Source organism: Myodes glareolus, chromosome 22 (assembly GCF_982192425.1).
Source record: "Myodes glareolus chromosome 22, mMyoGla1.1, whole genome shotgun sequence".
Classification (NCBI taxonomy): Eukaryota; Metazoa; Chordata; class Mammalia; order Rodentia; family Cricetidae; genus Myodes; species Myodes glareolus.
The window spans coordinates 43,077,219-43,105,199 of NC_142047.1; the positions used below are offsets into that span (position 1 = coordinate 43,077,219).

Consider the following 27,981-nt stretch of genomic DNA (forward strand, 5'->3'; position numbering starts at 1 on the left):
TTGTAGCTCTTTTACGTGGGAGATTTAGCCAGAATCATCCCAAAGGCAGGAGTTAGATAGTTAGATAGAAAGAACGTAGCTCACTGATGGTGCTTATCCATAGTCATCTCACTACGCAAGGTGCCTGTCCACCTGGTCCCTTGCGCTATATAGCATCTCCCTTTGCCAGAGAGTGCAGGGGAAGTTATTGATTAGAGTAATTCATTCTCATTCATATTCTCTCTCCCTATACCCGTACCTGTCTGTCAGACTCTCCACTGTGTAGTTAGCACTTGCTGGCCTGAGACTCACTAGGCAGACCAGGCTGGGCTCCAACTCACAGAGGTCAGCTTTACTTCTGCCTCCCGAACACTGTGACTGAAAGTGTGCACCACCAACGTTCTGCTCATGGTAACTTTGTATACATATCTTTTCCAGCCTTGAAACGAGCCTGAGGTCAACTTGTTTCTCCCTTGCTGTGGCTAACTCCTGCAGTTGCTGTATGTTTAGCTTCGGATTCCTTTGGCATTCTATCGGATACTAATGCGCTTGCAAAGAGTTAAAGGTGCCTTTCTGTGGGCTAACACTGCTGAGGGGGGAGGGGAAACCCTTTCACCTAGAGGAAAGCCCTTTATACTTTCAGCTTTCCTAAAGGAGGAATGCTGCAAGAATCCAAGTGATCAGGTTTCAGTTAAAGACAAGCAGCCTGACCACCGTGCCATCCTGGACCACTCCATCTGGAAGACAGGGATGACATCACTCCACAAGGAAACACTCCCGAGGAATCCTCCTCCCGGGGCAGGACAGCCTTCTAAAGGATGGCTCTTTCTCAGCTGTGTGCCCGGACTGGTGCGTGAGAGAGACAGAGGTAGACAGCCTGAGGGATGGAGAAGAAAGAATGAGGGGCATGAAGCAGCAAGACCCGCATCCTCAGCCAGACACACCATAAGCTGGGGATGCAGCTCAGCAGTAGGGAGGTGGCTAAGGCATCAAGCCCTGGGCTGGGTCCCTAGCACCACAAACAGTTAATCAGCAAAGGAAAGAATGTGTGTTTTAATCCTTTCTGCAAAGGCTTCCAAACACTGTCTATTAAGCAAGTCCTTCCCGCGGGACTTAAACAGAGACCCAAGTCATTGACCTTCAATAATCTATATCCAAATCCCCAAATGGGGAAGAATAAGTTTGCATCCATATGCCCAAACCTCAGCAGAGGCAGTTAGTGCAAAGACTCACAACTGGTCACAAGGTTAAGAGTGATGGTTGAGTGCTCAGTCCTAAATGGAATATCTTTGTCAACTCCTCCAAGGCTCAGGGGAAACTACAGCAAAGGGCAGAAAGGATGTCAGCGCTGGAGCACGGGGAACAGAGCTGGGACACACTTTCCTCTGGACCTGACGTGGCTCCTGTGCATGACCGCACAGCAGTCATGATTACTCACAGAAGACCCGCACAAGATTGGGCCCATCAGCATTGCAGCATGAAGAAAGAAAGAGGCCACCTCCCTGAGGAGCCCTGGGCTTTTGGTGGTAGCTCGAGAAGGTGACGGAAGCCATTGCTGCAGCAAATAGCCCCATACCTGTGCTTATGAAAACACCTGTAGTTAAACTCAGTGGGACATACACACACACAGAGACACATGCACACACACTTACACACACACGCACATGCACACACATACTTACACATAGACACAGACACACTCATGCACACAAACACACACATATAGACACACATACAGATACATACACACAAACTTACACACAGACACACACACACATAGACACATACACACAGAGACAAAAGTAGGATGAGGGGGGGACTATCAGGAAGAAGGGGTTCCCTGGGTGTGGGAAGGGATAAGAGAGGGCAATGAGGTGGGGCGTATGATCCAAAGACACCATTAACATATACACATTGTCAGAGGATGGCATGAAACCAGAACACATACATCTGTCTACTTCAGATAAAACCAGTTTTTTCAAAGAAGCTATGTACAAATTTTGACCCTGATCATCAATTATTTTTTATTTCTACCCCTTTAATATACAATTCTTATATCCCCAGCCACACACACTAAAGTATTTGGGGGTGCAGAATTATCACAGGCAAGCGCAATCACATAACACCATCAACCATACACAATACCCTCAACACTATTGAAACCCAAGCTCTCTTTAAGCCTTCCAGATAACCGACAAGTTCATAAGTTTAATGAGAGAGTTTTCAGTCTTCCTGCCAGACTTACGCTGTAGAGAATGAGTTGAAATGGATGGAAACTGTCTGGTTTCATAAAAATGTATCTGTTGTGATCTCAGAAAGCAGACCACTGCCAAGTCTGTATCGATTTCTTTGGGAGTTAGGACGTGTGTGTGTGTGTGTGCGCGCGTGCACGCGGGACCGGCCTTTGCTCTGAGCAACGCAGAAATGTAAGTTGTTTGTATGTGTCTGAGTCTGTACATGGAAGCAGGAATATGATGAATCGACTTAAATCATCCCTAAAATTACTGAAGGCTTGAGACAATCCTACAGAGCTAGCATCAGCTCAGCCATGTCCCTTGGCCACTGAGGAAGCTATGAAGGAGTGGCACTCACCTGTCCAAAATGGTGAATCCAGACAGTGTCAAGGATGCAGAGAGAGGGCAAGGGCGTAACAGACTGCATTTCAGAATGAACTGGCTTGAGACTATGCGATACAGTCAAAGTCTGTTTTCCATTTAGTTTAAACTCTGAGTTGCCTATGAAGACATCCTATAAAATTCTGACATATAAAAATAACCAGAAGCAGGAGGTACTTTTATTTGGTGTCAGGCCATGTACTTAATTCTCAGGTTGAACTGACAGCAGCCAATTATTCCCAGGATTGCATGACTCTTCGTTCTACCAGAAAACACACAGAGACAAGAGCAAAGATCTGGTGAAGCCACCATGCTGGGGAAGCAAGATCACTTCCCTCCTGGCAGTGAGCCTTTTGGGACCTCACTGGCCAACAGCATCTTCTATGTAAATCACTCACCCTCACAGGGGATAACACAGGCATGTGAGTCTCAAGGGAATTTTAGGAATCAAGTGTGTGATCAGGGCTGTAGTGATGGCTCAGTGTTTAGGAATCTCTGCTGGCCATTTGGGCTCCGTGCTGGTTGGCTTTTACCCCAGGACTCTGGGGTCGGAAACAAGTGGATTTACGTGCATTGAGACAGACTGTTCTACCTTGTAAGTTCCAGACCAGCCAGAGCTACGAAGAAGACTGGCATTCTATCTTTAGCAACCATGTTGATCACACGTAACTGCCCGTACCTCCAGTTCCAGAGGATCTGACACCCCTTCTGGCCTCTGCAGGCACCCATACACATAGGTGCCTAGATATATTTATACTCCTAGATATATTTATACACATAAGCAAATATATTTCTTTTTTAAAAAGTGCATGAATTTAAATGTCATTCACTGTAATTATTTTACTCAACGGTTCTAAGGCTGGTTCTTAGGTATCATCAAATATGGTGCTGACATATACTGGGGGATTTGAAGAAGAGTAGGGAAAGTTATATTGCAGGGTTGGAGGGAGGTAAAAGAAGAGATAAACGTAGTAATAAAAGTATAATATCAAAAACAGAAAAAGAAAACCAACAAGATTTAATATGGAAGGCCATTCACTCAATACTTCAAATCTTTTCTCCTCATGTTCTAGAAAGTTCTAGATGCTAGGTCAGTGGTAGAAGGCTACAAAGAGAAATAAGTCACTGGGTACTGAAAGCAGGGTTTCAGGTACTGAAAAGACTACCTGGACAAACTGGAACCGAAGAAATCTAAGCTATACAATTAATATCACACAGGAATCGCTAAGCCTGACTACCAAGTACCTCCACAGCTGTTTTCTGTCTTGCTCATAGAACTTTCCAAAGGTATGGAATCTAGGCACCAAAGATCTAATCCATATATGTGTGTGTGTATATATGCATATATATACATATATGTGTGCATGCATATATATTTACATATATATAATGTTTTTTCACAGCTTACGGTTGCTGAGCGACAGAGAGTCTGCTTAGGGTACACGCCCATTGGCAGGTTGCCTGTGTCCTGGTGGATGCCTCCTCCCGTCCACGTATATAGGAGCAGCACTAATTGGACTGGGAATTAATAACAGAGAAAAGCAAGACATGAAGCTGCGATGAACGTAGGATGGGAGCATCGGGCAAGTAGGCAGGATGTATGCAATGACGGGTAGATCTGATGAAACTTCAGTATAGAAATGGATGAAATTTTCAAAGAGTAAATAAAAAGTATTATTTTTGAAAGACTTAAAATCCACAATGGATGATGATGATGATGATGATGATGATGATGATGATGATAGGACACCAAGGTGGGAGGGAAGGGGCATATTTTTGCTGTGGGGTCCAGGAGGAGTGGGAGGGAACATTTAGGATGGGGGATCAAGATATAGCAGGTATGTGTTAGCAACTGTCAAAGAATAAATAAAAATATTTTTGAAAGACTAGAGATTATAAAGGTTGGATAATATAATTATCCTGGTACATCTTAGGTGTCAATGGGTGTTTAATGTTTTTTTTTTTTTAAATCAGACATTAAGAAACAAGTCATGTTGATGATAGTCACGGGAACCAATGCATCCCAAGGTGGTTGAAGATGGGGCATTGCTAGAGTCTTGGCAGGTTATAATGCAGTGCACACAAGTGAAAAAGCAGGAATGGCCCCATCCTCACAGTGTGGCACTTGGGTGTCTGGCAAACATGGCTTTCTACTGACTCTTACGTTGTATCCAGAACTTAGTAACATGTAACGGTTTTACTCGGATAGGAGAGGAGTTTTGTTCATAGATTTCTTTCTGTGGATGGAACAGCGTTTTTCTTTTTGGTATGTTCCCACATTCTGATTTCAGCATCCCACAGGATTGTAAAACATATTCAACATTTTTATATTGGAGTGAACATATTTTTGGCTCCCAGAGTATTCATTTTGGTTCAACTCATCATTATTGTATGGAAAGGAGAGTGAACTTTATTTAACTTCCTTTAAAGAATACTGTCATGGAACACTTGGACATTAAGATAAAGTCTAGTTTAGGGAAAATATAATTTGTTACTTATTATAATCTCTCTATATATGTTTGTGTGTGATTGTGTGTGTGTGTGTGTGTGATGCATGTTTGTGTGGGTACACTTATGCTGGAGCCATGACGCACACATGGAGGTCAGAGGACAAGCACTGGCGTTGGTCCATGCCTTCCACCTGGCTGAGCCAGTCTCATTTGCCCCTGGACACACCAAGGTGGCTGGTGGCTGAGCTCCCAGGGATTCTCTTGTCTCTGCCTCCCAGCTAGATGCAGGAACCCCAGAGTTAGGTGTTCATTATCTCATTCAGTATGACAGTACAGGCGAACTGAAATGAGCTCCTTGTAACAAACACTCGATAAGCCATCTATTTACTCCACATGATTTATTATCATTTTAAGATTTAAAAAAATCACCTTGAGCCAGCAATTTTGGAAATAATTTAATGTGGTTAAAACTAACCAGAAATTTGGAGCTGGTGAGATGGCTCAGGGGTTAAGAGCACTGTTTCAGAGCACTTCTAGAGGACCCGAGTTCAATTCCCAGGACCCACATAGTAACTTACAATCATTTCTAATGGGATCTGATGCCCTCTACTGGCACACAGGCATATATGCAGTCAAAGTATTCAGATACAGAAAATACAACATAAATAAGTCCTTAAAAAAACTGAACAAATAACTAACCAGAAATTTGATGATGCTCTCTGAAAAACAATAAAACTTAGATAAACGTTATTTAAAAAGATAAACCAAATATAATATTAGGTTATCAGATTTATTTTTAAGACTCACATTCCTAAATTAAAACAAATCCACAGCTGTTTTAAAAATTAAGGAATGTCTACTTGTTCTTTGAAGTTTCTGTGGAAGTAGTTTGTCAGATTATGCTTTTAGCCTATTAATTTAAGCTTCATCGAATCTAGCAGTAGAATAGGACCATAAGGTAAAACTGATGTGGTGGTTCTATGACATTGGATGACTACAAATATTACTATCCCTTTAATTCTCTTTGTGTGTAGTAAAAATTATTTTTAAGGGGCAGGTGAGATGGCTCAGTGGGCAAGGGCACTTGCCACTAAGTCTAATGACTTGAGTTCAAGCCCCAGAATCCACAAAAAAAGAGGAGACAACTGACTCTTGAAATTTGTCCTCTGAACACACACACACACACACACACACACACACACACACACACACACACTAAAAGTTACTTTTAAGAACATGGCACACAGGTAACTGAACATATAGCATATACTGATCTGACTACTTGGATCTACTCAGCATTCTCTTGATAGGGTGGCCGTTACTGTTTAAAGAGCCATCTGTGTTAGGGACATGCAGGTGGATGAATCTCACAAGTTTTAGAGAATTCCATATTTACTTCTTGACAATTACATTTAAAGGACTGGAGAGATGGCTCAGCCATTAAGAGCACTGACTGCTCTTGCAGAGGGCCTGGGTTTGATTCTCAGCCACATGTGGCTCACAACCATTTGTAACTCCAGTTTCAGGGGGTCTGGTGCCCTCTTCTGGCCTCTTCAGGCACCAGGCGTGTGCACAGTGCATAGATGTGCATGCAGATAAAACATTCACATTCATAAGAATAAATTTTTAAAATCCTTTTTAGACACTGGTTAAAATCTTGTATTCAGGGAAGAAGCCAAATGGTGAGTAGCTCTTGTCATGGTTAAATGAATGAACTGTGGAGCTGTGGAGATGTGGTGAGAGCAGACAAAGCCCAGGAAAGAGGCGCGGCTCGGGCTGCTGTGATGCTTAGCAACAGCGCATCAAAGTCTGCTTAATTTAAGCAGTGCACACAATGAGACATTCAGGCTTTCCAGACGACAGGAAGGCTCGATGCAGTCACTCCACCACTCACTACCTGCCATCTTGTCTTATTTCTCTGGTGTAGCTTTTCTGCAAAGCAGATCTGTCTAAGAGCGGAGCTTCAATTACAAAGAGAACTGTGGAAAACCGGGATGGTTTTGTATTCATGAACTAAACTGCAGAAAGAAACAAAATTCAAACTATGGTTTGTGTGTCTTGAAGTAGTAACAAGGACATATTCTCATCGGGAATGACTTGTCCTTGCTTCTGGCTCCCCATGGAAGAAGCCCTGAGAGCCATTTTGCTTGGTTTCCTTTTTGTTTGTGTTGTTTTTGCTTTTATTTTGATTCAACACAGTTTGGTCTGTGAAAATTTGCTTAGTGATAAATTTTCTTAGGGATAGCCTTCTCTAGTTGCTCCAGAGAAGGATAGTTCAAGGTACTATGCCTTATATTAATTTTAGCTTGTGATGAGGCCAGTTCTCAATTGTTTCTAAACTCTGCTTCTAAAATTTTGTTTCACATATTTATGTGAAGCGGTGCTTTCAGGATTGATGATTACATAATTAAAATATTGATCAACTCTCTGGACAATGTTTAAGACCTTCTAGATATTGTACTACCAAATATTCCACCAAAATATAGTTTTTTTTATATGAAGTCATGGCTACTGGAGGAGAATCTACAACCTGTAATTTGCTAAACCAGTAGAATCTGTAATGACAATCTATAAACACTTGTCCTTATACCCACAGATAAATGTAGTCTTCACCTCTCATCATGAACACTTCTCTTTGCAACAGACAGAGGCCATGAGAGAAAACCACAGCCAACCAAAATGGAAGATTGTGAAGCCCAAACCCAATGGATGCATCTACAAAACACTGCTAGACCAAAGGCTCTGGAAACATTGTGGTAGAGGGGGTGGAGAGATTGCAAGAGCCAGGGAGTCAGGGAGTTTGCTGTGAGATTGTGTCTTCTATGAATGTCAGAAGCTACACCCACACATTTTTACCAACACGACTTCTCAAATGTGAACTGATCAAGGATGCCATCAACAGACACACCAAAGCCAATGGGAAGAAGCCCATGAGGCCTCTGGTCTACACAAAGAACTACTTAGGCAACTGAGAGGCGGGGATGGGACAGGAGGTCTTTCCCAGGGAAGAACATACCAACTCGTTATCAGGTGCCAAACAGTTATCCCTGAAAACATATATACAAGTAGCATTGAACCGACCGAACAGACAATATTTAGGAATATAAATGCATGCAGTACCAATTAGTGAAAAAAAGAGGCCATGAATTTGAAGGAGAGCAAGGGGGTGTATAGGAACTTTTAGAGGGAGGGAAAGGAGAATTATAATCTCAAAACATAAAAATGAAAATAAATGAAATTATGATATATGTGCAACAAAAACCCAACTCCCTGGATTATTTTTAAAAAAGAGAACCATAAATTTGGGGGAAGTAGGATTGATCTAGAAGCAGCTAAGAGAGGAGTAGAAGTCAGAAGTCAGTGTGATCAAAGGTATTGCATGAAATTCTCAAATAATTAATAGATTTTTGAAAAGAAACAAGGATATCCATTTCACGAGTTCATGTCTTAGTTTGCTTCCTGTAGCTGTGGCCAATACCATGATCAAAACAACTTGGGGGAATAAAGGGATTATTTTCATCTTTGCAGGTTATAATCTGTCATCAAGGGAAGCCAAGACAGGGACCTGGAGACAGGAACTGAGGCAGAAATCATGGAGGCACATTAGCTACTGCCTCTTCCCTCTGGCTTGCTCAGCTCTCTTTATTATACAATCCAGGACAGAACCACCTCCCTAGGAATGGTACTACCCACAGCAGCTGTGCCCTCCCATATCAATCCTTCAGGAAGAAAATGTCCCACAGGTATGCCCACAGGGTGATCTGATTGAGGCAATTTCTCAGTAGAGGTATGCCAAGTCAAGTGGATAAAACCTAACTATGACAGCAAGCAAATTTATTTTCACCTCTGATAAATGGTAAAATGGCCAGACAGTGGTAGCACACACCTTTAATCCCAGCACTTGGGAGGCAGAGGTAGGCAGATCTCAGTGAGTTCAAGGCCAGCCTGGTCCACAGAGCAAGTTTCAGGACAGCCAGGACTGTTAACAAACCCTATCTCAAAACAAAACAAAACAAACAAACAATAAACAAAAAACCAAAGAATAAAAACAAAAACACAAAATGGTAAAAATTTTTATAAAACAAAGAGCTATTTAAAAAATAAAGGTATGATTCATTATTTATAAATGTGTGACTGGTAACCTATTTTATATACCTATACACCGAGGATTGCTTAAAAATTTCTGAGATGAAATGGGATCAAATGTACAAAAAGTTTAAGAAACCCTGCTGTAGGAGATGTCAGGAGGCCAACTCATGATCAAGTTCTATGGCCAATCTTGTAAACTTAAGTATTCATCAGTGCCAGAGTTTCTTAAAACAGATTTTAAAATCCACATTTTTACAAGAAGTCACATGATATTAAGACATTGCTCCATTATGGTTTATTGCTATGTCATCTGGGAGATGAATTTGGCCTCTGGCCACCAGTTTGCTCACTGTGGTATGAGGTGTGGGGTTAGTTTCTTAAAATATCTGTGTCATATATGCAAAGGCAGAAAGTGATGATGGGGGCACCAAACTTATGTCAAATACTTCTTAGAAGAGCCACAGCAGCAGGCATGATCTGCCCATTTTACAGATGTGTACATTAAAGGCCACGGCAAGAAGGAAACCTCCCCCAGTTCCATTATCAAGTCAAGCTGGTACCTCTGATCTTTGAATCTCAAGTTGTCGATGGTTATCCTTGGTCAGCTATCTTCTTAAGTTCATCAGTAAATGTTTAAGGTATCACATAGCAGATTCCATATGGTGTGAGGGATAGCACTAATTGTCAACTTACACAATCTAGAACTACCTGGGAGGAGAGTCTCAACAAGGGACTGTCTACATCAAGTTTTCTAATGGGCATACTTATAACAGATTTCCCTTCCCTTCTCTCCTCTCCTCTCCTCTCCTCTCCTCTCCTCTCCTCTCCTCTCCTCTCCTCTCCTCTCCCCTCCTCTCCTCTCCCCTCCTCTCCTCTCCCCTCCCTTTCTCCCCTCCTCCTCCTTCTCCTCCTCCTCCTCCTCCTCTTCTTCTTCCTCTCTCTCTCTCTCTCTCTCTCTCTCTCTCTCTCTCTCTCTCTCTCTCTCTGCATTTCTCTCTTTCTTTCCTTTTTCCAATACAGGGTTTCTCTGTGCAGCCCCGGCTGTCCTGGAACTCAGTCTGTAGACCAGGCTAGCCTTAAACTCTGAGCTACACCTACCTCTGTTTCCTGAGTTCTGGGACTGAAGGCGTGCACCACCATCACCCAGCTGACGGATTTTAATTGGGTTCACTGAAGTGAGAAGACCCAACCCACTATGGGCAGTATTATTCTTTAGGTTTGGGCCTGGACAGTTTACAGAGGAGAGAAAATAAGCCTAATACTTTATTTTTTATTTTATTCTTTACTTTATTCTCTCTCTGCTCTTAAATGAGAGGACTGACTGCTTGAGTTCCTGACTTGACCTCTTCCCAGTGATGCGCTATGACATTTGTTTAAGCCAAATGAACCCTTCTCCCTCGAGTTTCTCTTTTCAGAGTGTGTTATCACAGCAACAGAGGTGAGGCTAGGACACTTGGAGGCTGCACCTTTATTCTGCACCACTATGGCTCAAAAGGTCCCCAGGAGAGACACACAGACTTTGAGAACTGTAGGGAAGGCTGTGATTCTGAAACCCAAACCGAGCACATGGTCTTGAAATTCTGAAACTGACACATGACAAGCAGTATTCCCTGGTTGCTGCAGACACCAAAGGATTTGGAAAGGATACTCTACTCAAAAGTGAACATGGAGATATTTTGAGTGTGGGATTCATGCACAGATATTAAATATCTTAGAATCCAGGCAAAAAGGCAAAAAAAGAAAAACAAAAAAAACAACAACAACAAACAAAACAAAAGCAAAAAGCAAAAACCCCGAAACACCACACCAACTGGATGCAGCCAGAGGAAGAAGAGCTAGACTGCCATCCCTATTGTGACTAAGGAAATCATCACCCTCCTGTCTGGGCAGGTACAGAGCAAAAGCGCAGGACAGGGTTCCAGGGTAGCGACAGGAGAGGACTTGCACACGAAATCCGGGGACACCTTTCAGGCCAGCCAATCAGTGGTGGTGTCAGCTACAGTCCAATTGTGCCGATGCGAAACACAGTCTTGATAGGACAATGACTTAGCTACTCCCGATTGGTGGCCCACCAGAGGAAACTGGGGACCCTACCCTGGGATTTGTTAACCTGCATTAAGGCATCACTTCAGGGGCTGGCAGGATCTGATACACATTCAGTCCAGTACTGTTTGGCTGCCCACCCCACTGCCTGCTCATAGTTGCCTCTTCAATACTGAAGATGTATCTTGAATAACAAGTGGCTAAAAAGGAAGGACCTCCACATCCCTAGTCCCACCTCAAGCTATCATCAAGAGAGCTACAGTAGTAAAAACACCTGCCAAAGGATCAAGGAAGGAGCTGAGGTTTATCCTCAATATTACATCTTCCCTTGAAGTCCGTATTCCATGTATCTGTAGAACCTTCCTTCTCACTTCCTATCTAAATCGCTAAGATTTTACGGTAGGCCCACTTCCTCTGTGTTCATCCTCTCCATTTCAGGTTTTAGACCTCTTATTTGGAATTGGAGATGAACCCATTTCCTTTGTCCCTTCATTCACCTTGTGCCCCTCAAATCGTGTTTCTACATAGCGCCCGGAGTCAGTTTTGAACACATCCATCTCAGGACATTCTTTTCCAACCACATTCTGGCTAGATGGGACTTAAAAAACAACTTCTCAGTTTGAAATACTAAGTTCATTCTTAACGCTTCCTGTCCTGAAGTTGCCGCACACTTCATTTGGTTGGTCCATCGCGTGCTTCAGTTACCACGTTAGATGCCTCTTCTCTACCAGCCTCTAAATCCAGAGACAGCCTCTGTTTGCTTCCTTGAGATTTATTTTCCTTCAGGGATTTTGCAAAGTCTGTGTTCATTAATGTGTTGGTATAATACTACTCTATACTTTCCAGTATGCTAAGTTTTATAATACCAGAGAGGATTTCTGGTTCTTTTCTTTTTTCTTTTCTTTTTCTTTCCTTCCTTCCTTCCCCCCTCCTTCTCTCTCCCTCCCTCCCTCCTTTCCTTTCTCTTCATCTTTTTTTTTAAATTATTTCATCCCCAGCTATATACCTGCATCTAGTTTACAGTCAAGCAGATGCTCTAGGCGTGGAAAACAGCGGAACTTAGCAGCCGCTTTGTACAGTGGGTATTTCCACTGCTCAGCCCTCTACAGTTCTGGTGAGTCTAAGAATCCGTTAGGGAAACATCAAGATGTCATGTAAATTCACTCCGAACAACTCATCACACGTGGCATGCAAACTCCCACACAGGGCAACGGGAATCCATTCTCACTGCTTTCTTTCATCACGGGGCCATCAGAAGCTGCACACGGACACCACCCACATTACAGCAGGATGATCTAGTCCAGCTGAGCCAGGAATGAGGAAAATGAACGGGCAGCTTCAGTTTATACAGAGGAAGAATCTGCCTGTGGAAATAACTTTGTCAGTCATAAATTTGGCCAAAGTACCCCCAAGAGGATGGGGAACGCGGTATTCTGAAGCCTGTAGGAGCAAGGGTAGGGATGCTTCCTAAGCATGCGAGGATACAGGGAATGTGGATAGCTTAAACACTCATCAGGCAGAGAGAATGAAATAAGGAGTCTCAGGCACAAATCATCAGTCAAGCTCCTGGTACCGGCCTTAATATTCAGCTTTCATAGTGATATTCTAATTGCCACCGGTTTATGCCTGCTGGGTGTATTCCAGTGATCTTGTGGATTCAAGCGTGGACAGGGGGCCACGGCTGTGGCTCAGAGGTAAAGAGCACCCCTGGTATACATATGCAAGACCCTGACTTTGATTCTCAGAACAAAAATGTTTAAAAAATAATCCGGGTAGTAACTGTGTCTGAGCAGCTCAGCTACCTGCTCACACAGCTTCCCACCTCTCCAGAGCTTCCGAACCTTCTAGATCAACCCGTGCAGTTTTGCCTTGATAAAACTTTACTGCACAAGTGCCTGGGCCTTTCAAGTATCTATGATGTCAGGTAGCATCATGTGAGGCAGACTTGGAAAGACCCAAGGTCCATTCTCAGTCCTGCCGCTTTGGTCACATGTTCTGGGAGGCTCGGTGTCCTCATCTGTAAAGGGGGTTCAAAACCCTTCCTACCTCATGGGGTGCTGTGGACATTCAAGAAACCAGAGCACGAAGGGCTATGGAGGTAGATCAGTCAGTAAAGTGTTTGCCAGGCAAGCATGAAGACAAGAGTTCAATCCCCAGAGCCTACATGAACAAAACTGGGCATGTTGCCACAGACTTGTGATGCTGAGTTGGGGGCGGCAGACAGGTGGATCCTTGGAGCCTGCTGGCTGTCCAACCTAATGTACTTCACAAATCACAGGCCAGACAGAGACCCTGTCTCAAAAACAAGATGGTGACACTCAAGGAACAACACTTGAGGTTGACCTGTGGTCACTTTATGAATGCTCTCACAAGTGTCATGTGCAGACACCTACATTAACAAGCACCACCCCACACACATACATCTTCTCCCCCAAAAGCCAAAAGAGAATCCAAAGCACAGAGAAGATGAGCATGGTGCCTAACCACAGGAGACCAAGTCCACAGCAGACTTAACAATAGTACTAGAGGCAGCTCCATCAGATAATCGGCCTCTTTTGTTTGAGCCAAGACAAGCAGCATGCCTGCATACCTGGGCTGCGGGAAAGAGTTCATGCTCCTGGGTGGAGAAGATGTGGATTTCAGCTTGTTTGCTTCTGCTTTCTCCTGGCTTTGTGGGTTGTGGAAGCTATTAATTGTTCATGCTTGAGCCCCTATCTTTATGTCAAGTCAAAGACGGAAAATGCTGTGTGTTAGAGACTTGGTCCCTAGCTGGGTGACACTGCTGGGTGGTGGGGGTGGAGATGGTGATAGTGGTAATGGTGGTGGTGGAGGTGGTGATGGTTGTGGTAGAGGTAGTGATGGTGGTGGTGGAGGTGGTGATGGTGGTGGTAGTGGTGATGGTGGTGGTGGAGGTGGTGGTGCTGGAGGTGGTGATGGTAGTGATGATGGTGGTGGTAGTAGTGGGGGTGGTGATGTGTGTAAAACCTTTAAATGGCAGACCATAATCAGAGAACATTAAGTCACTAGGGGTGAAGAATTCTTGGTAGGATTTTCTGACCCCACCCTTCTTTCTCTTTCACTCCTGGCTGCCATCTTTATCCACAAAATACTCCTGATGCTACCTTGGACACAGCAATAGCAATAGGGCCAACAGAGCACAGCCTGGAACTTTTCAAGTCTCCAAATCAAAACACAGGGTTGTGTGTGTGTGTGTGTGTGTGTGTGTGTGCGCGCGCGCGTGCGCTTCAGTTGATTACTTCAGGTATTCTGTGGCAGTAACAGAAATCTGAATGACAGCAACCTTTCTGCTCTAATTGTGCAGGTTAAAAAAAAAAGAATGCAAAACGACCAACAAGAACACATGGTTATGTGGGTGTTTGTTAAATAGCGAACTCCGTCACTTATACACATTGTGGAATAAATCACAGGTCCTTCGAGAGCAAACGATCTCAGGAAGAGAGCAGACCCAGAGGACTCGGGAAACGTGCACATGGTAACAGTCTTGCACACGTGTTTAGAGAGATGCTGGCTGCGCTTACTGCTTCCACTGCCCATTCATATGTTTTTCTTTCTTTTTAATCTCTGGGGAAGCTACAACCTACAAAGTTATGACTAAACTCCTGCTGATACTCAGCCAGCATTTTCTCGACTGAAAAGCCTCCTCCTGGGCCAGCGGATGGAGACTGGGAATAGCTACAACGGACTCGCCGAATGGCAGCCACAGCATAGAGTGTCAGAGTGAGGATGACCTTTGTCTTCCTGGGCTCTCCCAAGCTAGTGCAGCAGTAGAAAATTGCTATTTAAATACAGAAACCTCTTGCAGGCACATCAGATTCCTGCCTCCAGTTCCTCAAAAGAGAGTTGCTAACTGCCCTTTCCTCCCTGCACTCAGAGAGGTCTCCTGTTAGGAAGGGAGCTGAAAGGGAGTCCTCTGAGTTTGCTCAAGTTGTAGCCATTGCTGTCAATGCCACAAGAGGCACCAGCCTCAGAATCAAGCTTACTTCAATGACCAGCGTCTCATTGGTGGGTCCTGGCGCAAACAGGCGTTCGGGGCGGTTAAAGGAACGCTGATATTCAAACGTGGTCCCTGCGAAGGTGAAGTCGCCAGGCCAGTCGATGTTCCAGCCCCCTGTGAGGTAATATTTCTGACTGAGGCTTCGAACAGCAAGATAGCTGGAAGAAAGCTGCAGCTCCTGGACCTCGATGCTTCGGGCCCCGGCTGGGATGGTGACCACAGGATAATATTCTGAATGGAAAGGGAAGAATATTTCTGAGTTTAACGCTGGAGATTGGAGAATGAACGATGGCTAGAAATACCCAGAGGCATGCAATGCCCATTAATGGGCCTTTGAGACTATTCACCCCGATTTTATAAAGTGAGAAGATCAATAATTTAATTTTTTTTGTTGTTTTGAGAATTTAGTGTGTGTGTGTGTGTATGTACCTGTGTGCCACAGCATGTATGAGGAAGTGAGGGTAACTTTTGGGAACCAGATCTCCCCTTCCTCCTTGGGTTCTGGGGATGGAACTCAGGTCATCCGGCTGGGTGACATGACAGTGCCTTTCTCTGTTGAGCCATTTTGTGGTGCACTTAACATGCTTTTGAGGTACAATGCACAGATGAAACCACTCACCCTAAGAACCTTGCCGTGTGACAAAAGATATCCCTGGTGCCAGGTGAGCTAGGATTACCTTAGCACAGTCCCCGCCCCATTCAGAGGCAGGAGGGGGGCATTGCCAGCAGCTACAAGGGGAGCAGAAGCAGCTCTTACCATTTGCTTTGTGCTGACTGAGGTACAGGCCTTTGTAGAACTTGCACGTCGAATTATCACCTTTGCAAACGCCACATGCGTCTGAAACTGCCTTGGAGCCAAGTTCATGATCGCATCCCACAGGCTGTGATGGACAAAGGCCGGGAAGAAATCAAAGATGAGTAAAGCCAGTGGTGAAGACCAACAGGAGGCAGGCAGCTCTGCTAAGGGGAACGCTGGAGCCTTATGGCAGACCAGGGTTCAAAGTTTTGCTCTGCTATCCTTTGTAAATAATACTTCATTTATTCTTTGAAAAACTTCATTTATGTGTACACTGTATTTTGATCATCTATATTCCTACCACCCCCCAGTTCTTCTGGAAGTCCCCCATATATCTCCCTGCTAATTTTAAGCCTTCTTCCTGTTTATATTATTATTGTTTTAATCAACTGATTCCAGTGAGTGCTGGTTATGTGCACACAGGTGTGGGGGTCAACCACCGGGACACTGGGCAATCTACTGGTGGCCAACTTCCCTCCTAAGAAAAGTGACTCTCCCTCTTCAAGCAAATGCAGAGCTGATCAAATTACACAACTGACCAAAGGCTTAGACTCCCCCTCTGTGAAGCTAAAATGAAGAGTCATGGGCAATTACCAGATAGGCCAACTGTATGAATGGAGCATAAAAATGCTAAGTAGTATACATTCAGACTCCTCTCATACACATACATGTATGCATACACATGTGCGTATACACATATACACACAAACATGCACAGGCATGTACATAGCAGTATATTATTTGTGTTTTATTAAATAAAGCTTGCATAAAGATCAGAGGGAAAAGCAGCCACACTAGTCAGCCATACAGGCCAGGGAGTGGCGGCTCACACCTTTAATCCCAGGACTCAGGAGACAGAGATAGCTGGATCTCTGTGAGTTCAAGGCTACCCTGGGCTATACACGATCGATCCAGAAACAAATCCAGGTGGTGGTGGTTCATACCTTTAATCCCAGCACTAGGAAGGTAAAGACAGCAGCAATATGGCTGGGTGGAGAGAGGAATATAAAGTGAAAGACACAGCAACTCATAGGGGATGGAGTCTGAGATTAGTGGAGAACATTGCAGGATCGCCTCTTTGTTTGTCTGAGTCTTAATAGAGGTCAGATCTCTCTAGAGGCTGGCTGCTTTGCTTCTCTGATCTTCAGCTAGAACCCCAGTATCTCTTTCTGAGTTTTTTATTATTTGTGTTACACATGCACCTACACATGTGCACACATATTCACAAAGACATTCATACACACACATATACACACACACAAAGTACCCATATGCATACAAATAAACACAGGCACACATGTACACACAAACACACATACACATATAAACACCTCTCTCTCTCTCTCTCTCTCTCTCTTATACACACACACCCTGGAAAAGAATGAAGTGTTCATAGTAAAGTTTAAATGCAAGGGAAAGTGAGTCTGGAAAGAGACAGCTCTGTTCCCATGCATGGCCGGAGGCGCTAATGTGTGGTGAATGCGCTGAGTAAGGTGGTCCTAAGGCATCAGCATCACTCCCATCAGTTTTTATAGTGACGCAAAAGTGGCTGCCACCGCACACCGTTCTCTATTCTGGGAAGCAGCTGAAACAGAAAACGAAGGGGCCGTTTGAAAGAGGACTCAGAGATGCACATCTCAGCTGGACACTTTGTCCCTCTTCCCAAAGTGTATTACAGGGACTCTCTCAACCCTCCTCACAGGACACGAGGAGACAAGGCCTGACTGCCCACCCAGGGGGGTGGAAATGTCCTCTTACTTCACAAATCCCGTCGATGCAGACATCGTGTCTGTGTGGGGAGCAGGGGGTCCCATCTTTCACCTTGCCAGACATGGCGAAAAAAAATTCAAAGTTTTCAGCCTTGCAGTAGAGTTTGCATCGATCTTCCTCTAGGGGCAGAGAGAGAAAAGGAGGACTTCGTCAAGACTGGCTCGTGTGCAAAGCAGCATGGCCACCAGACAGAACAAGTAAATCAACACGGAAGGCTATTGTGAGAAAAGACAACCTTCTATAGAATCTGTTTGTAAGTGTGCCTGTGTGTGCACAGAAGACCACATGTATGTATCTTTCAAAAGACAAATGCCTTTTTTTTTTAATTTTTATTTTTCGAGACAGGGTTTCTCTGTTGTTTTTGGTGCCTGTCCTGGAACTAGCTCTTGTAGACCAGGCTGGCCTCGAACTCACAAAGATTCGCCTGCCTCTGCCTCCAGAGTGCTGGGATTAAAGGCGTGCGCTACCACCGCCCGGCTAAGACAAATGTCATTTGAGAGCCTATAAAAAGCCAATTTGCAGCACACGACGCCTGTCTGCGCTCTATGCGCCACCATACAGTTCGTGAGCCGGGCAAGGGACTGGAGATTGAAACACACAAAGACTCACAAACAGAGACACGGGTCATCCTTGATACCAAAATGCCCCAAGAATGCCCCCTTTATTGTGTTCATGGGCAGCTTATATAGGGATAGCCACGTCCCAGCCAAACGCACCGGAAATCACTCCCCTGCCATCAGGAACGCCTGAGGGTCTCGTGCTCAGAGCAGCTGTAGGCATTCAGATCAGGGGAAAACAAGTTGTTTACAAGAAATTCAGGATCTGGAGGTTCACAGCTCCCAACACCAATTAAATACTGATACCGAAGAAATGTGGGCTGTGTTTTATTTGAGAGTCTCCCACTGTGCCACCCTAGCTGGCCTAGAACTGTCTATGTAGACCTGGCTGACTTCAAATTCACAGGCATCAACCTGCCTCTGCCTTCCAGGTACTGAGATGAAAGGTGTGCACCATGCTTGTCTTAAGACCTCACAAGTTTGTGTTCCTAATCTTAAGAAATCATCACCATGAACAGGATTGCTGGGCTGAGCAGTCAGCCTCCTGTACTGTAAGAATTACAGACTTTGTGGTCTCTGAAGTTACTGAATAACAGTAGGTACATGAAACAATAGCTTTGTGTTCTAATAAAACTCTAATTTTCACAAACAGATCAGGTTATAGTCTGATATTTTGGTTTGGGACTGGATCCCCATAGGTATTTATACAGCCTGCAAAAAGGTAAAGACTGAAGCACTTCAAAAACAAAAGCATGCAGAAAACTATGTTTATAAAAAATCAGATTAAATGTCACAAATAGAAAGGGCAAATTAGCTAATTTTAAAGGCCGAAAAAGTACTTTGTGTCAGCCATTAATCTCCTGAGAAATTTCTAGTATCATAGAAAAACATAAAAAAGTGGAGTTCAAGAGCTCTTGTTATCTGGAAGGAGTAAGCAGGCCAATTCCTTCGATAGAGACAGCTATCCTTGGCCAGCAACTCCAGATGACGTTTTTCACATGGGACTTTCCGTAGGCGACACTGAGCGATATCCCTAACAACAGTTTCACATAGATGTGTAAACAGTTCATAAACAGTCCTGTCCCACAAAACCTTCACCAGAAGGCAGAGCTAAAACTTAACCATGAGAGAAAATATATGACTGTGGTCAAAATATGTAGATGTGTGGGTGAATAAAATGCTTTTCTCTCAACTACAATGTTTTTAATTTTTTCAAATAACAACTTTATTTAATATTGTCTAATTTTTATAAATGAGATTAAGGATTTGGATAGTGTGTGTGCATGCATGTGTGTGTGTGTGTTTTCTCTTCTTTACCAATCCCAGAAATTTAAAAGTTCTAATAAAAGCTTTTTTTTTTCTTTTTTTGGGTCCAGTACATATTTCCAGGCATGACTTTTCCCTTTAAAACAGAATAAAAAAGATAAAAGAGAAGTTTGTCACTTAAGGGGAAAAGATTTTCCTTTAAGATAGAGCCTTCCCCTGTTCTTTTACTTTGTCTTGAGACAGTCTCATTACACAGCCCAAGCTGGCTTCCAATCCAGACCCTTTGTGTTGCTACTTTTTAGCATGAAATTGATACAACCTGGAGTCACCTGGAGGAAGGAAACCTCAACTGAAGAATTGCTCAGATCATACTGGCTCATAGTCACGTCTTCCAGAGACTATCTTCTTTGGTGGTTGCTATGGGAGGGCCTTGCCTACTGTGGGTAGCACCATTACCCAGGCAGGTAGGTCTGGGCAACACAAGAAAGCTAGCTAAGCATGAAGTAGGGAGTTCATAGTTTTCCTTCCTGGTTTCTGCTTGAGCTCCTGCCCTGACTGCTCTTCAGGAAGGGCTGGGAACTGGAAGTGTAAGACGAAACAAAGCCAAGCTTCTTTGGTTCAGAGTGGCTATCACAGCAATGAAAAGCAAACCAGGGCATCTCTCTGCCTCAGCTTCCTGAGGGCTGGAATTATATGAGAAACATGGGGTTGCGAGTGTGCACACAAGAGAAAATCTGGTTCTGGATGCTAGAAATAGAGCAATTTGGCCGATCCCATCTGTTGCGTGCTGGAGCCGGCTGTGTAGTGTCCTTCCCTGTTCATCACTCAAGCCCTAGCTGAATGCATGTAGTGACAGAGAACTTATCACTTACACAGAGGTCATGTGTCCCCCTAGACAGCTGGTAATCATCCATTCATTTAAAAAAGTCCAGCTATTAAAGCCAGGTATGGTAGCACATCTGTCATCCTAGGACTTAGGAGGCTCAAGTGGAGGACAGAGAATTCTAAGTTAGTCTGGACTACAGAGTGATACCCTATATTTTTCAAAACTCAACAACAAGCCTCCCAAACTAGTCTATAAATATTGACTAAGTCGCCTTCTTAGATGCTGTGGACACAAAACATGCTGAGGATGTACCAAGGCTTAGTGCTTGTGCACCTGAAGCTCTTGTAAAGATAATAAACAAACAAATAAATAATAAATGAATGAATGAATGAACAAATGAATGAATACATGAGTAAATGAAGAAATGAGTAAGTAAACCTGAGACTGGAAAGAAAGTTCAGTGGTTAAGAGCAGTAAGTGCAATGGATCAGAGATTAATTCTCAGCATCTACATGGTGGCTCACAATTGTCTATCAGTCCAGTTCCAATGGGTCTGTCCATAAACATACAAGTAGGTAAAGTATTTATACACACAATAAAAATAAACAAAAATGTAAAAGTAGACTCGTGTTAAGACTAAAGCAGGACAAATGTTTAGGGAAGAGAAATGACAAAAGAATGTAGGCTAGGTCTCTCTAAAGCTGAGATCCTAGGACATTCTGAGATTTTACACAGATGTGTGTTGTGAAATACTAGTTTAAGATGTGTTACATTTGTGTATCCTGTGGAACATTTGTTTAATGATGCAAATATATATATTGCATTCTTTTATGCTGCATTTGTTTAACTCTGTGAAGCTGTGTTACTTTGCCTGTCTAAAACACCAAATTGGTCTAATAAAGAGGTGAGCAGCCAATAGCTAGGCAGAAGAAAGGATAGGTGGGGCTGTCAGAAAGAGAAAATAATAGAAGGAGAAATCTTGGAGGAAAGATAGAGAAGTGAGAAAAGGGGAGAGGACACCAGGGGTCATTCACCCAGCGACACAGTAAGCCATGGAGTAAGAAGTAAAGAAAGGTATATAAACTAGAGATAGATAAAATCCCAGAGGTAAAAGCTAGATGGGAGAATTTAAGTTACGAAAATCTGGCTAAAAATAAGACAAGCTAAGGCAGGGCATTCATAAGAAACAATAAGTCTTTGTGTATTTATTTTGGAGCTGGGTGGTGGGCCTCCAGAGAGTAAAATGAGTGAAAAACCAACGACAGATGTATTCTTTGAAGAAAATCTAAAACACCTTGATTTCAATGTGTTAAAACTTTTTTAAAAAAAAAATAATAAACAACCACAGTTCTCCTACTATTTTCTCCTGAGACACAGTCTTCAAAATGGTCACATTTGCCTCTGCTTTTGACAGACAGCCCTAGATGCAGAGTCAGCACTTCTGAAACATCCAGGCGGGTATCATTTAAAGCCACACTACCTGCTCGTAACATCAGGTGGGGTTGGTCACTATAGTCACTGTAATTACAAAAGCTCTCCTGATGGCAACTGACAGCACAGGTTCATTTTGAGAACAGTCCGTCAGTTGTCAAAAACATCACACTTGTCTCCTTCTACATGTATGCAAGAGCCACACAAATCCTTCCCCCAAGAAAGAGATAAGCCAGGATGGTATAAAAATCACAAGGCACAGCTGGACTAGTGACAGATTATCCAGCATGGGCAATAGAAGGTATACTAACTTGTCCATGTCAACTGAAGCAAATGTTTTGTTATTTAGCCAAGACAAAAACAAGTTCATTTAAAAAGCCTAATGCAGCTAGATAATCCCGCCTGGGACACATAGTCAATTCCAAGTTATTTTGAGCTAAAGAATGATACATTGTCTCAAAATACCAGGTTCTTGTTTCTCTTTATAGTCATTGTTTAAAAAGTTAAATGCAAGCTATAACTTTGTTAAAATAAATATGGCCAGCCTGGTATAATTTTTTGTTCTCTTGTGTTCTCTCTCTCTCTCTCTCTCTCTCTCTCTCTCTCTCTCTCTCTCCAACATATATTCTTATTACAAAAAAAAAATTTCTGTACTTGCAATCATTTGACATGTCCCTTCCTAACTATGCGGTCTCTGTGGGACATATATGGTTTCACAAGTTTTCAGACAACTCAAACCACTTTCAATTAACACCCCTAGGAAACGAAAATCACCAAGCTGTCAATGGTACATTTAGAAATATAAGTTCATTTCAAACACACAGGTCCGATCACTCACAGACGAAAGGTATCTTCTGGGAAGGAAAAAAAGACTGCAAAAATAAACAACACCTATGAAAGTTGATGAAACACTGAGCCAGGACAGGTCTGGGGCACCGAAAATAACATGGGAACTGTTTAACATGGGCCAAGATCTCTTTCTGTGCTGTGAATTTACATCTTATCCACAGAGAGACACCAGAGTGTTACGGTGATTGACTTACCTTCGACTTTGGTATAAGGTCGCCACCGGTACAGCCATCCCCGGAAGGGCTTGTTGTTATACTCCGCACACTGCTGGGCGCGGAAGTCCAAGCTGTTTTCATTACAAGGGATAATGTTGCACAGTTTGTAGATACGGCTAGATCCTGGACAGAACTTGCCACCATACTGAGGCCTAAAAACAGAATTGAGGAATTTTAGTACCAAACACCCCACTCGCAGCCACATATAATAATGCAAGAAGGGACAATTGAGGGGAATATCATTGTACTATGGGCGATTGTACGTGCCCTGCAATTTGCCTAGTCCCTTCTTGCTCCTGTGCAGACATAATAAATCAACCACAGAGCTCCTTTTGTTTTCACAGAAACTTAATATAGCCTCAAAGTTGCAATATCATATTCATTATACTTTCAGGCAGCTGCTGCTATGCCTAATTGTAAGTGGCAAATAAAGTTAAACTCATTTGCCATCTCTGATCTAGTTTTTATATTCTAGAACTTTCCTTGACAATCGATGACAAAAATATTCCTGATACTTTGCGTGTCAGGGATTCCGTGAACACAGTAAGATGTTCTCTGCAACAAGTACGTTGCATATGCACAGCGTCTGCAAGGGTATCAAATGCTGCAAACGCAGCCCTCCAGGCTCCCTACCGCCCTCTCATTACATTCCAACCATCTTCCTGCCTTTCCCATGCACCTGCTACCCTGGAGATTACGGCATGTGGGAAAAGAGAGGAAGAACCACGTTCTCCAGGCCAGGTCTGTCAGCGCTGGGGCTAGCACTCTGGCTCTTTCTCTATACTGGGAGGAGGGGTGGTATTCCAACTGACCCCACACTCTGAGGGGAGACACTGCCTCGTTTTCACCAGCATGAGTGCCTTTTAAACTTTGGTGACCGGCAGCCTTCCTGGTGCAAAGAGAAGTGGGGACTGATCCCACGAGCTGAGAATCTCACGAGAACATAGATCACTGTCGTCTCAATAGCAACCTCTTAAGACATCTGAGTGGCCAAATTCAGATTTGCAAAAGCCAGGAAGAAAAATGAAGAAAAAGGGCAACTGCACTGAAAATTAAGACCCTTCACCCAGTCTACCCTATATCCAACACTAACCAGTACCCAGCTTACCCTGTACCCAACACTAACCAGTACCCAGCCTACCCTGTACCCAACACTAACCAGTACCCAGCCTAGCCTGCACCCAACACAAACCAGTACCCAGCCTAGCCTGCATCCAACACTAACCAGTACCCAGCCTAGCCTGTACCCAACCCTAACCAGTACCCAGCCTACCCTGCACCCAACACTAACTACTTACCGAACCTACACTACACCAACACTAACCACTACCCAGCCTACTCTGCACCAACACTAACCAGTCACCCAGCCTACTTTCCAAAAAGCATTTTCCTTGCTCTCCCTCCCCACAGATTTCTCCAGAACTAAAACCCAACTGTGAACCACTTCATATAAAATCCAATACCAACAGGTCACCTGAAAGGGGACTCAAGGTTAATAAACTGATGTGATTAAAATTCTCTGTCCCTGTTGGAGGCCCAGGCTTGTCATAGAACACTGCTGGTTCCACCCCAGCATCTTCTAACAAGTCTTCCTGAGATCCCAAGAATGAACTCCACAGACACAGGAAGTGTTGCCTGGCCAGAATGAGACCTTTCTGCCTTCTCCAAACATTCTAGACCGAATGGCTAAACATGCAGTGGGGTGGCACTCAATCATAACCCCTAGGACTTCCTAAATGACCATTAGTAGACCTTAAATTGTGTTATCACGGCCTCAATACTCTACAAGGCATATTACGGCAAACCCTCGGCTCGAGGCTTTCTCTCTGAGATTTTAAACATTGGCTGTATGTGGACTGCCTGTCAGCTTAAGAACCATCACAGGGTGGGACTTGTCCAACCTACACAGCCGCTGCTTGGAAAAGGCCTCCAAACTCACGGGTCTTTCCACTCCAGATGGATGAAGGGAAGAAAGCGCAGGCGAGGCACAGACGGCATGTCAGGAAAACCTACACAGCTCAGGAGGACAGTGGAGCTGAGCCTCAGATCTTTGGACTCTGGCCCAGACTCTCTTCCTTGTCACCTAGGACTGCATTTCTCTGAGCAAGACAGGCATTGTTGAACCCCATGGGGACTGAGAGAAAGACCCAGTGAGGAAAGTGGCCAGGAAGCCTGCCTTTGACGGCGAGGCAGATGGGCATTTAATTTCATATGCTGGTTTAATGTCCTTGACTTTATAGATGAGTTAAGCATTTTAAATAGTTTATCTTCTCAAATGACAAGCCACGCTGTTCTCTCTCTGATCAGAATGCTCAGATTTCTTTTTTTTTTTTTTTTTTTTTTTGTCATGGGCTAAAGTCAGAGTGGTCAAAGTCACAGCTGCCAATAATTTCAGATTTCCTAGCAAATGTTCCAGCTCAACAACCTTTTCCCGCAGCCTTTAATTCTCGCTGAGACTGAGTTGTGAAAGGTAGTCACAGCTTGAGTGCCGACTCAGAATCTTCCTGCACGTGCTTTCCGAATGACGGACTGCAGGGCTGCACGGCCACGCCTGGATTTCTGTGGCCTTAAGCACGAACGTGTAGAGAAGCAAATAGAAAACTTTCCCATAACACCCTGCAGTGTGGCTCGGGCTCTGTGATTGGAAACAGGAAGAGAGGCAGAAAGCGAACTCTCGGCACATGCTCTTGCGTTATAAAGCTGTAGCGGTACCAGAGAGTGCCACAAGAGCCCGGATTGGAGACTAACACAGGTTTATGTCTTTGGGGCTAAACTCACAGTAAGGGTAGTGATCGGCAGTCCTCTGCGTGTGCTGGGAACTGGAACCAAATTTAGCAGAAGAAAAGGGGGGGGGGGCTGCACACACTTTTCATTTGCACTTTTAGTACATGAGACCATGATAGCTTAAAGGATGTTAAATGATGGCTAAAGGAGTTCCCACAACATGGAGTCGAACTGTATTTGTTTTTGCATCAGTCAGCCTGACCACAGATGCTTGTAGTATTAGTTGGTTATATGACTATCAGACTCACCTTAGAAATGCTGTTAAGTACATATGACACACATGTATACAGTAAGATTCTTTACATTCTCTCATGTATGTGCTCTTATATAATTTCTCTGTCTGTCTGCTCCACTCCCTCCATTCTTCAGACAGGAACTCATGTATCTCATTCTAACCTCAAACTTGCTACACAGTCAAGAATAAACCTGAAGTACAGGTCTCCTTGAATCTACCTCTTGAATAATCCCATTCCAGATAGTCCGAGCCTGGCTTATGCAGTACTGGGAACTGAGCACAGATTTTCTCATACAAACCAAGCAAGCATTGATGTAGGATTCCCCTCTGTATGGTGTGACTATCATTGGTTAATAAAAAGGCTGTGTTTGGTCAATAGCTTAACATAATATAGCCAGGCTGGAAGAGAGATGTAGAGTAGAAAAGAGACATAGAAAGTAGGCAGAGTCAGAGAGATGCCATGTAGCCACAAAAGGAGAAAGCCACATGTGGGGGCCTGCCAGAAACTTCCCAATAGGCCATGACCTCATGGTAATGCACAGATTAATAGAGATGTGTTAACTTAAGTTGTAAGAGTTAGCTAGAAATATGCATAAGCTAATAGATCAAGCAGTGTTTTAATTAACACAGTTTCTGTGTGATTAGTTTGGGTCTGGGTCACTGGGAAACAAACAAGCAGCCTCTGCCAATAAAACAAATGGGTGCATGCCTTTAATCTCAGCACTCAGGAGGCAGAAGCAGGTGGATCTCTCTGAGTTCAAGGCCAGCCTGGCCTACAAGAACTAGTTCCAGGACAGCTAGGACTGTAACACAGAGAAACCCTGTCTTGAAAAACAATAATAATGACAACAACATAAGAGAACACACAGTATGTGTATGTAATGTATGTTTTCCAAAGAAATTGGTGTGTCATTTAGAGGACCGTCCTGATTTTGAAAATTGAGCCTGAAAATTATTGGTCAGAAAAATGGGCCCCAGAGTCAGTTCAATGATTGTAAAATCCCAGCTTCCTCCCAAACTTCAGGAGCTGGGTGGCACTAGACTGAGTGATCTATAATTCTTTGCTGAAAAGACTTGTGTTTTAGGGATGTTCTAGAATATCTCAGGATGTCACTGTTAGTTTTTTTAAATAGAACTTAAAGGAATATCCTGAGTCTCTATTACAATGTGATAATTTGGTAGATAGGGAACCAGGAGAAACGTCGAAGGGTAAAGACTATACACCTTGGTTTGAATCTGCCATTGTCAGTGTGGTACCCAAGTGGTGCTGATGCTGTGAAAAAGTGGGGTGGCATGCACTTGGAAATGATGGGGTAGTGTTAATGTGTCTGTGAAAAAAATGCCCAAAGAAGTATTGTGAGAGGCTCTTAAGGTGTGGAGGAACACCACAGAAAATGGGGTGTAGAAGAAATATAAGCACCTGCTACAGACAGGGGAGGCAGTCTTGGCCGCTGTGGAATCAAAGGACCTTTAACCCCTTGTGAGGCTAAACATGCTGGTAAGTCTACAAATCACCTTACATACCTCATTCTTTTATGAAACAAAACACATCCTTGGGAGAAGCTCAGAGGATGAAATGGGAACCTTACACTGCCTCTCCAATGAGAAAATGAAAACAGTTAAGCTGAGAGCTACAAACAGAAACAAATGGCAGAACTTAGCCAGAAGAAAAAAAAAATCAATAACTTGACATTGAAAGGGTGAGGGAAAAAAGCAGCTTTGCTCCAACAAATAGAACAAGGAGCTGATAGAACAATTAATTCAACCACTTTGGGATTAACTGACCATCTCTCATTTTACTTGTGGCTTTACCCTGAGGTAGAGTCGACAGTATTCCAGTTATCTGTGATCTTATGTAATGTTGTAGAACTCCACCGAGTAGAAAGAGTTTGGTGATTAATTCCCCATTAAGGATCTCTAAAACCAAGACATGCCATTTCCACAAGCAGTTCTCGATCATAAGGTGAACTCTCAATCCCATAGGCATGAGAAAGGTTTTAACTGAAATCCCAGGGATGCCGTTCCTGCACACCACTGGCAGAGCTATTAAGTAAGGCAATT

General features: G+C 43.6%; 1 protein-coding gene across 1 annotated transcript in view; it reads right to left on the reverse strand.

Moving 5' to 3' along the window:
- Adamts18 (ADAM metallopeptidase with thrombospondin type 1 motif 18) overlaps window positions 1–27,981 on the reverse strand; it is a 138,636-nt gene that overhangs the window by 22,454 nt on the left and 88,201 nt on the right. The window contains exons 12-15 of the mRNA XM_087900414.1: window positions 22,881–23,053; window positions 17,746–17,876; window positions 15,949–16,072; window positions 15,178–15,422 (exon numbers count right to left, since the gene is read on the reverse strand). Of these exons, the coding sequence (XP_087756540.1) occupies window positions 15,178–15,422; window positions 15,949–16,072; window positions 17,746–17,876; window positions 22,881–23,053 (673 nt within the window). The remainder of the gene's footprint in view (window positions 1–15,177; window positions 15,423–15,948; window positions 16,073–17,745; window positions 17,877–22,880; window positions 23,054–27,981) is intronic.